The sequence below is a fragment of the Diadema setosum genome, chromosome 13, assembly GCF_964275005.1.
Source record: "Diadema setosum chromosome 13, eeDiaSeto1, whole genome shotgun sequence".
Lineage (NCBI taxonomy): Eukaryota > Metazoa > Echinodermata > Echinoidea > Diadematoida > Diadematidae > Diadema > Diadema setosum.
In genome coordinates this window covers 12,958,062-12,968,941 of record NC_092697.1, presented here as the reverse complement: position 1 = coordinate 12,968,941, position 10,880 = coordinate 12,958,062, and the positions used below count along the sequence as shown (strand labels likewise).

General features: G+C 40.7%; 1 protein-coding gene across 1 annotated transcript; it reads right to left on the bottom strand.

Moving 5' to 3' along the window:
* Positions 1-6,759: 6,759 nt before the first annotated feature.
* Positions 6,760-10,311, bottom strand: LOC140237312 (uncharacterized). The gene is made up of 4 exons (XM_072317251.1): positions 9,908-10,311; positions 8,407-8,531; positions 7,591-7,659; positions 6,760-7,094 (listed from the first exon to the last, which is right to left on the bottom strand). Exons 1-4 carry the CDS (start codon positions 9,970-9,972, stop codon positions 6,955-6,957), a joined length of 399 nt encoding a protein of 132 aa, XP_072173352.1. The 5' UTR covers positions 9,973-10,311; the 3' UTR covers positions 6,760-6,954.
* Between the last annotated feature and the right edge of the window lie 569 nt (positions 10,312-10,880).

Genomic DNA, 10,880 nt, shown 5'->3' with positions numbered 1-10,880 from the left:
TAGTAAGGACCATGCCATTCTACGAGGAATTCAAACTTGATTTGATGAAAATTGGTGATGGAATGGCCAGGAAATCCAAAAACAGAGTAAAGCAAAGAGATCCTAATAAAAGATGGGCCCCACCTTTTATTACGATCGCGATGTTTTGGATATCTCAGCCGTTTCAAAACCAATTTACATCGAATAAACGTTGAATTTTTCTTGGAATTTCGTGTACAGTGTACATGTTCTTTCATATTTCATTCAAGGTTTCTCATCTCTCCCCAAATGTTAGCAACCTGAAGTTAGGTCTCAACCAAAACTATACCTATAACCTTTAAAGTAGAAAATAGGTAGAGTGGGGAAAGGGTAGGTATTGATGCAGAATGGAGATTGAGATTGATTAGGAAATGAGATGGAATGCCGAAGGAAATGAGTGGGAAGTGAGGGAGAGTGGACATGATAGAAGACTGAAGAGCTAGGGAATAGTGTGTGTGTGTGTGTGTGTGGGGGGGGGGGGGGGGGGGATAAGCCAGGGTAGAAAATGAGGCAAAATTGAGAGTGGGAAAGGGTAAGGCTATGTGTAAATAATTAGAATGCCTTTTGATTACAAAATGAAATAGAATGGTGATGATGAGTGAGGGGTGAGGGAGAGTGGAGAGAGAATGAGATGATTTAGACCCCGTTTACAGTGCGGGGCCGGGCTCGGCCGCGCCCGGCCTCAATTGCGCGGCCGAGCCTCGCAATTTTGTCCGTTTACACTGCTGGGCTCGGCCGCGCTTTTAATTCCAACCTTTCAATATTTTGTCGTAGTGGCGCTCTGCTTGTAAACAAATGCGATTTGGTATTGTCTGGTTTTCAGACCCTTTGCCAAATGAATTCCGTGGCGACGAAGTCGCCGTTCGTGCAAAGGCCTTTGCCGAAGGAAAAAAATCCTTTGCAGGACAAAACCACCTTAAACTATACTAGTTTTCGACGTTGAGGGGGTTAATATCCTGAATAGCGAAAGATACAGGCAGAGGGTTTGGAAGCCAGACTAAAATTGGCCGCGCAATTGGCCGCGCATTTGGCCCAGTTTGCGTTTACACCAAGAAGTGGCAGGGCTCGGCCGCGGCTCGGCCGCGGCCGAGACCACCTCCAGAGCGAGGCCAAATGCGAGGCCAATTTTGGCCTCGCATTTGGCCTTTTGCGCGTTTACACTGAAGCGGGGCTGGGCTCGGCCGCGGCTCGGCCGCGGCCGAGCCTCGCACTGTAAACGGGGTCTAAGACAAGGATAGAGACTGTGTGGGTATATAGATACGTACGTTGAGAATGAGGCAAAGCAGTAATTGAGGTAGAACAGAGAGTATTAAAGGTATAAACCAGAAATATGGAATGGTGGATGATGAGTCGGAATGGAAAGTGTGGTTGCATCAGGGCGGTGTAGAAAATGAGGCAGAGAGAAGAGGAAAATAGTGGAGAGTGAGGCGGAGTGGAAATAAATACAATAAATAAAAGAGGAGGCGTAATGGCAGTATGTATCAGACTATACACCTGTATTAGACATTGTCCCAGTTTTCTACCAAATTATGTGCAGGCATTGATTGTTCAGCCGATCTAAAGCCAGCAGCGGTTAATTCCCAGATTTGTTTGTCTTTGTGTTTGTTTGTTTGTTTATTTTTTCATCATCATTGTGGAGTTATTAAAAAAAAAAATGTTTATCAAGGGTGAAGAATACAGATAATTCGATAACTTATGCATTGCGGAGATACATCATGAAGATTAACATGTAAATTACTATTCAACTATTTCGTTGTTTTGTCGAGAGTTCAGTGATCAAATTATAAACCCATCAAAGTATATTTTATGTTCATTCACACAATTTCATTGTAGAACTGTGGTAACTGAGTACAATAAGGGGATAGTAATTGCCCGGAGTGGTTTCCCGGGTAGGCCTAATTATTTTGCTAAATCACTGACCAACACTACCATTATTTTTTGTTTCGTGTTCTGAGCATTGATAGAGTTGGGAAGCGATGACATCAGAGCTAGCGCGTCCACTGTGAGCGCGCCTCGTCTGTTTGCGTGTGTATGTAGTTTGGACCGATACCACTGTTTCGTGCGAACATGCGAGAATTTTACTTTCATGAAATTTCCACGGTTTTATTCAATTTTATGGTGCCATTTCGTACATTAGCTCGAATTATGTACATTGTTACTTTGTTGCCCTGACATTACAATTCTAATGCCGGAAATTTTAATCTAATTAACGCATAGGGTCCTACATCTTTGCCATGGTTGACCCCTCCACTCCCCCCCCCCCCTTGCGCGCTTTACCAGAGTACCCATATTCATGTAAAAATAGGTGTGTGCGCGCGTAACTGACTGTACCATTTTCTTTCCCTTGCGCATGCGTTGTACGTACCCTTTAGCTCAACTTACAAAGCTTTAGCATTATGAAGCGCGTAGTTCCGCGCATCATTATGTCGTCACTAAATAACATGCCACATACGAATGTATGATTATAGCGGTTTGTTTATACTTCTACTAATTTCGAATTTGCACTTGAGGCAATCGGAGTTTTTCGTCTACCTTCTGTGATATTTCGAATATCTTTTTCGAAATTCGAGTTGCGACTTGCGTATGTCGACAAAGCCATTTGACTTTACGCACACGGTAAGATTCCTACTTCTCTTTTGAGCCATTTTCTCTAACATTAGATGACAGTAATGGTTGATAATCCACGTATTAGCAACACGTCGTATCACTGCTATCTAGAGTGAAAACAATGTACATTATACTTATACACTTTTAACTCTCAACTTGCCACTACGACGACTTTGAAAAAATTAAATTATCAATATACAAACATTTGTAATGCTGACACCCCACAGAAAAGATGAAATATGACAGGTTTATACAACATTCCAAATGCCCCCCCCCCCCCCGAACTTTCTGTAAATGTTAAATTTAACAGTCAAAATGTTGGATCTACCATTCCATTTTCAACTAAAAATAATGGAAATCCAACATTTTTAGTGTTAAAATAGTTTAACAGATAAAGGAGTGACAGCATTTAAAATGTTGATGTACCATGTCATTTTTTAGAGTAGGTCTATATAGCGTAATATGATTTGATACTGAAGGATTGCAATGTTTTCATCTGTCAACTACATTGTGCATTTATGTGTGTGTGTGGGGGGGGGGTCTCTGCTGAGTTATCTAACGAGTGTACACGGCTGTAAATTGTTCCTATCAGCGTGATAACTGAAAATAAAATCTTATTTGAGGCTTATAAAAACGCATATTGTTAGGACTGCAAAGTATGATAATTACTGAAGATGACTGCAAAGTAGTCTTTGATTAGGATGCAGTATTATGTTTATTAATAGGCAATAGCTCGGAGAATGTTTTCACTGCAGAATGATAATCAGTTGTTGACATTGTCACGTTAATTTTCACTGCGACTCATAGAAAAGAAAGTACTAGTTGCAAAAGCACGGTGTAGACACATTGATAAATGATATGCCTTTCTTGTGGATGATTGTGAAGTCATATTTGTGTTTTATTAAGTTTAATCTCTGATTCTACTTGTTTCTGTTTGGATGAATACATGTAATTGTGAATATAATGCTTAATAATGTACTATAATGCTTTATCCTTCAAGCAACACTTAATAATGTAGTTTACAAATTTATTATTACAGGAAGCAATGTCTACTAGTCTACCAAGTATGACTCTTGCATCCGATGGTTGCTATGACGACACTAAAAGATCGTGCTGTCCATGGCGCATGCCCAATCCCAGGGTTTCTGCCTTCACGCACGGTCTGAAGAAGACATTTCGAAGAGCCGCTACATCATCGCCAGGTTCTCGGCGCCCGTTCTTCAGGCGACTATGGATTCGTCCACAAAATAAGATATCTCCCTATACTGGTGAGGATGAGGCTGCACTTAGCTCCCGAAATGTCAGAGGATCGAAATCTGTGAGAGCAACGGTGAGACAAGAATTGGGTAGGCTGACATTATCCCAGTCGGACCCAGTAAGAACAGGTCAGTCGAATAGGAGACGCACACACGGATGTTCCGACACCAGTTTGACCAACTTCAGTTTCACCCTTCCCGGTGCAGTGCCCGACGACGACATCAGAGTTAGTAAGAGCCAGCCACTGAACTCCAAACTATCTCCGTTGGAGACTAGGCATAGTCCTAGTGAGTCAGGCCTGGACTCGAAGAACCACTGTCCTGACGATAAAGTTGGGCTTGGTGCTGATACAAATGAAGCTTCCAATAACAAAGTTGATATCCTCGTTATCAATCGGAGTGATGATGAGGTCGAAAAAGACTCAAATACCGATATTTCGAGACCATCTGTTAATGACACCTCAGCATCGTCTACCTGCTGTGAGGTTCAAAGTGAATCTGCACAAACAGAAATATTAGGCGACGTGGTCTTCTCTAGAGGAGGTTGCTTCTGGAACATTGACGCTTTTTATGATGAGGAGCGGGTTGAAAGTAGCTCAAACGACGCTAAGGAGGACGTAATCTTCTCCAGAGGAGGTTGCTCCTGGGATATTGACATGGCCGACAACGAACGCGCAGAAGACGTTGACTCAAATAAACCCACAGCTGAAAGTGACGTTGAGATTCAAAAGGAAGTCCGTAAGCCTGTGATGAAAACTTCCTATGAAGATGAAGGCAACTTAGAGGAGGAGCTCGAGTTCTTCTGCGAGTCGAGTGAGGAAGGCGATGACTTCCTCGACAACGAAAGCCTGCTGAACGGTTGCCCAAACTCCGAACTCATGAGAAATCTCAACTCGGCGCTCCAAGTGTCAAAGTGCGCCACTCGTCAGCTAGAGAGGGCCCTCAAAAAGTGGTCCCGAATCTCACGTGGCCCCTTCTCCCGACAGCCGGGCTCTGACAAGGCCACTGTCATCGACCAAAGGTCTTCGGGACTCCGGGAGGAATGCTCCAGGTACTTTGACAGCATGAACCAGAGCTTCTTCAACTTCTACAAAGTGACGCATCAGCTCGAAGAGGTGGACGAGAAGCAGAGACGCTTCGTGGGATCGATTAAGAGGCGGATGGCTGCAGAGAGGTTTGAGCTCCCGAGACGGAACAAAGATTGGGCTGATTTCCTCATGGACCACCTGAACAAAAGAGGACTTCAGGAGTACAAGTTCAAGGCTCTCCTTGGTGACAGAATTCCTCCAGCCATTGAGGAGGAGGAGGAGGACGAGTAAGGAGAGTCTCAGATCTATGAGGTGGCAATGGATCGGAGCGTTAATAATGATTTTGAAATGGGAGAAAATATCGACCTATCATCTTGTTGGATGTACGTGGTACGACCACATATGACGAATCGTGTAAACCGGACCCCTACGCATTAGTGTATGACATCAGTTGTTGTTGTTGTTTTTTTTTTCGAAAAATGCAAAGACCAACACTAAAACATTTAGGATCACTGAATAAAGAGACTGCCTATTGGGTATAATACGAATGAAATTAGAGATTTTGCAGACTTTACAGTGATTGTCCTCCACAGAGAATAGTCGTAGAGAATAATAGTGGAACTTCGGAAGGCATATTACGGTCTCAATTCATGTTGAGGAAGACATTAGACTGGAAAACTGGACTTTGCCAGACTTAGAGGGCGCAAAATGATATCCCACATTTCTACGGCACTGTCCCCCTCACAAGAGCCCTTCTTTTACGCAAGCCAACTCAGGATTGCATGTTCAGATTCCCTACGCAACTCGATTGTAATGACAAAGTGTCTGATCCTATAGAGCCTGTATCACAAGTAGGGGGAGAAAAATTATTTTTGTTGGCTCTCGCAATTTTTTTTTTTTAATGAATGTACATTATGTATTATACTGGCTGCACACATGCTTTGAAGAACACTGATCCATAATGATGCTCAGACAGATTAGAATAAATTGTCAGTCATTTGCAACCTCCGCGTATACCGCTGCCATAAATCGGTGTCATTTTTCTCGGAGACAGGGAGATGATTTCGTTTTGTCACTGTTTGTATTGCGTTAATCCGCACCACCTTCATGTGGCAAGAGCTGAAAGTAGAACGTGAGCGTCTGTGTACATGTATAAATAGCATTACATTAAGCAGTTTCAAGGGCCGAACAAACAAGCAAACAATTATTAGTGTATACTGTGTGTGCAGTGTTGCAGTGAATGCAGTGGTTATAAACAGATATCACAAAAATGCCATGTGCAGCCTAATCTCGTGATAATATAGATAACGATCATCGGAACTCGACGAACAACCAGAAGCAGACCAAAATTATTTAATTGTTGGGTGATTTTCTAATTAACTAATCAAATCATTTGAAAATCTAATAATCGAGTCTAAAATAAAGAGGGTTTGAATGTTTCGAGGGTAGGTGGGCAAATAAATGCTCCCACCACCACTGCGTACGACCTTGTGCATATTTATCATGTATTATAAAATAACTAGAAATGTAAAAACTTGCACCCCCTTATGAAAAATTATAACACTTATACACTGATGGTAATTATTTCTGCAATTCTACAGTCTTTACCATAATTTTGCCTGTTTTGTGTATTTTGTTATTCTCTCTTTCTCGAGGTCGTATGATTGGAAGGGGGTTGTACCTTTCGTCTATAGAATCTCTTCAAGGCGATGAAGAATGGCAAATCCCCTGACTTCTCGCGTTAGGCCTACATGGTATTCGTGTATCATTCATACTCTCAAAGTTTTTTCAACCCAATCAATACTTTCACAATCAAAACTGCTAAAAATCACAAACCATTTGAGAACAGGTTCACATTCATTGGGCATTTAATACGGGTATATGTACCAAAAAGTTACAAAATGGCTCAAAAGGTTATGATATCAAAACAACGTATCTACAATCTACATCATGCAAAAGAATGCAAGAATTGCAAGAGAACCAACTCCTCCATAGCTGGAGTGTATTCTTCATCATCACTCGTATCTTTTCGACCGATAAACATGTCAATGTCTTGGCTGACGATACTTGATGGGACTTTTCTTTCTCAGCGGAGGGATCTGTGCAACGGGCACGCTCTCTGGCTGCGGCGGGCGTCTTGCTGGCGGGACTGGTTGTACTTCGGCAGCTGACACTTGATTGCCACCTTGGGAGGAGTAGGAGTTTAAAGAAAGAGACAACACGAAGGACAGAGTGAATTCATGTAGAATGTGACAGCAATATGATTTTATGATTGCTCCCTAAAAAGCTATGCTACAGTCATGTCCAGGGGCGGATCCGGGAATTACGTAAAGGGGGTGGGGGGGGGGGGGCAAACAATATCAATTTTCTGGTTTGTTTTTATAACTATATATAACTATAGAGGTCCCGAAAGCGCGCCCGGTGCCCCCCCCCCCCCCCCTCTGGATCCGCCACTGATGTCTATTTTAAAATTGAAGTTTAATGTAATTCAAATGCAAAGATTTGGAGGAATGTACTTTTTTGGGGGGAAAATATTTACTAGTGAATAATAACGCCATTGGCTATTGCACAGGAAGTCTTAAGATGTAAAAAAGAATACTAGGGATAGAGTTTGGGTAAGACAGTTGTCTTTTAAAAAATGAATAAATAACAATAACAACAAGAAACATGGTACTTCTCACCTTTCTGCCGAATGGTCGTAGAAGTTCGCTGAGCTGGTTGCACTTCTGCCAGAGAAAGTTTGCCATCACCTATAAGAAGCAATATCATTACAAAGAGATCGGCGAAATATTGACAGTGATAGCCCACCTATGATAGTTCGGCAAAGTGGATATATTATTACTATTATATTGCATCAGCAGTGACGCGGTCGAATTGTATGCAAAATTGCACTATGAGCGAGTTAAAAGCGAGTTGATAAGAAGATAGACAATCAAAAGTTGAAGAGATTTATTACAATTTATTTTCAAAGAGACACAGACAGCTGTTTGGACGTGGTTCCTGCAGTTACAGACTATTATGCATACACGTTTCCAACGTTTTCGGAGAACAGTGACACCGGGGTATTCAACAAAATAATTACGCAGATTTGCTGAGGTCACAACATCATAACTCTCTCTTTTTTGATAAAAAAATATCAAGGATGCAGGTGTTCTTAATTCTAATTGTTCGTTTCGTTTCCACGTGAAATTAAGTGACGATTTGTATGTAGATCGAGGGGCTTGTGTGGCATATCACATTACAGTCATACTATCGCGTCACCTATTATCATCTAAAAGAAAGTTGCTCATAAATATCAATATTTCATGAGACGGTGAAGTTCTATAACTTCATTAGTACATAGGTCAGACGTTGATGAAAATTCTACCATTCTTGTTCTTTGCATAATACTGTACATAATAGGCTTGTGCGCAATACATTGTAGAACTATAGATGATAAAAATCGACTTCTAAACATAATTATGCGTAGACGTGCGGACACTTCGAGCATCGCTTACCATTCGAGTCGTACATCAACATAATTATCCTGAAGAGCGCTGTCCACTCGACCGACGTCACATGGCCATCGTTGTTAGAGTCGACGAGGCTAAAGATCTCGACGAGGGACACCGTTTCAGGAAGACTGAGAGCGGCAACGCATCCAGTGACAAGAAATTGATAAAATGTCTGATTACTCTATCCTTTATAACGAAATGGTATAATTTTAGGTTGAGATGGGGCTTCAAGTTTTTAATTTTTTATAAGATGATTAAAAAACCACTTATGAAATGTGAAAGAGCATGCATTCTAAGAGGAAATCATTGTTTATTTGATGCACAAACGGTTTTGAAAAGACTGAGATTTCCAATACAAAGCGACCCCAATAAAAGGTGGGATCCACCTTTTAATTTGGATTGCTTTGTTTTACTTTGTTTTTGGATATCTCAGCGGTTTCAGAACCGATTTTTATCAACCACAAACTTTGAATTTCTTGTGAAATTGTATGCTCTCTTGCATTTCTTAAGTGACTTCCAAAACATCTCGCAAAAAGTTGAAAACTGAATCCTCATCTCAACCCTTTAAAGGTCCAGTTTACCTTTGGGAGCAGGGATTTTAAAAATGTTCAAGATATCACATTTGATGCATATAGTGTAGGTCTGTTGTATCACAAAACATCCTTCCATATAGACTTTTCGCGATAAAGCCTGAAATATAAGGAGATATCAGCATTTTTCTCAATAAACCATAATTGTAGACGGTTTAATCTCGAGGCATTCTTATTATAACTATTGTTCACATTTTATGTATTTAACAATACTTTGTATTGTACGATTATACGGGTATACGGATTCAAATTTTTACAGTGGTTGTTCTATCCCTATAACTAACATTTTAGAACTATTCTAAAGTACTAGTACTGGGTTTTGTTTCATCTGCAAATGGTAAATTATGCCTTTAAGAATAGCATGCTTTTACAGAAAATTATGTCAATGGTATTTCAGTCAGGGTGCAGAGAGGGCTACCAGCAGACTGTGCAAACTTGTGTTTATCACGTCTATCGTGAAACGAGGAATGGATTCGAGGATTTGAGAAGAAAAAAAAAAGATTCCAGTTTTTAATTCCAAGGACTTAGTTAACAACGCTTTGTTTCAGTACTTAATAAGGATGTATATACACATGTACTTTAGAAGGGGGTCATAATAGTCCTTGTTTTTAGCGCTCAAATATATGAATAAATCTTAAAAATGACAAGACATTCAAATCAAGAGATATCTTATGATTTGTTTGTAATTTCTTTTTTCTTTCAATAAAACTTGATACAGTCACTTAGCTTGCATACCAACAAACATTGAAATGCGGCTGCTTAAAGTATGAAAAGCCACCTAATACAAGTGACCCGGAAATTAAAACTACGTGAAAACAAAAAGTCCCTCATCTTATAATAACCTACATTTTGAGGACATGTATTACTGGCAAATTTTTATTGGAGAATAAAAGAGAATGGAGACTTTTACTTACAGCGGCTGCGAGGGTACAGTCATGTCCCGATGTTCATGACAAAAAAAAAGAAAAAAAGATGGCATTGTTAAGAAGAAAAAAAAATAAAAACCTTTCGCATCATTTTCAATTCGAATAATTATTTACTCGTATGAATACAGATGTTATACAACTTTAAACGCAAGATTATAAAAATTAAAAGGACCGTACTAAGTATTCCATATGCCCAGGTAATGGTAACATAAATATGGACCCAGGCTTTCGGCACATGCAGCATCCCCATCGGTATAATGCTGAGTTGAGCAACATCAATTTACTAATGTATTCAGGGGCGGATCCAGGAATTCGGTAAAGAGGGGAGCCTTTACAAAATTAAAAGGGGGGCGCACGCGCCCCACCCCAATTTTTTCCTTTTATTTCTTTTGTTTTAACAAAAATAAATAAATAAATGGGGGCGCGCGCTCGGTGAGCCCCCGCCTTGATCCGCCACTGATGTTTTGGATCTTATCATGTTTTTATGGTTTTTTTCAGTACTTTGATATTGTACTTCCCTGAAATCAATACACGGAAATACAATTAACTGCTGTTGACAAAAAAGATTAACTTGTAACTCGCATGACTGTTAGTGCAACATACTCTCATTCTCTCTTCTCTGCGCAATCTATGGATTGCCCTGTACGTTATCTGCGTTCATCAGTTTTGTCACCGGATTGTCATTTTCCCTTCCTAAAAGCTGTCTTACATTTGTAGTGTATATAGTAGGTCCATGGTTGAAGAAAGTAACGGCACGAGGCATTGTTGCAAGTAATGAAGAAAAAGAAATACTGAGCTTCAGTTGTTTTGTTGTCGCGGTGAGGTAGGGGTATATCCCCCCCCCCCCCCCCCTCACTCCAATCACTCTCCCTCTTCCTCTCTCCCTCATTCTCTCCCCCTCTGGCTAGTGAATATCCATCGAGACAGTTATGGGTGAGAAATAACTTCGTTGTTCATCGGC

Excerpts from the sequence above, each read along its gene's own strand:
- LOC140237312 (XM_072317251.1), bottom strand. The coding sequence starts at position 9,972 with ATGCCATCTTTTTTTCTTTTTTTTTGTCATGAACATCGGGACATGACT. Across the intron at positions 7,660-8,406 it reads GTTGATGTACGACTCGAATG|GTGATGGCAAACTTTCTCTG; the intron begins GTAAGCGATGCT and ends TGCTTCTTATAG. Across the intron at positions 7,095-7,590 it reads TACGACCATTCGGCAGAAAG|GTGGCAATCAAGTGTCAGCT; the intron begins GTGAGAAGTACC and ends ACTCCTCCCAAG.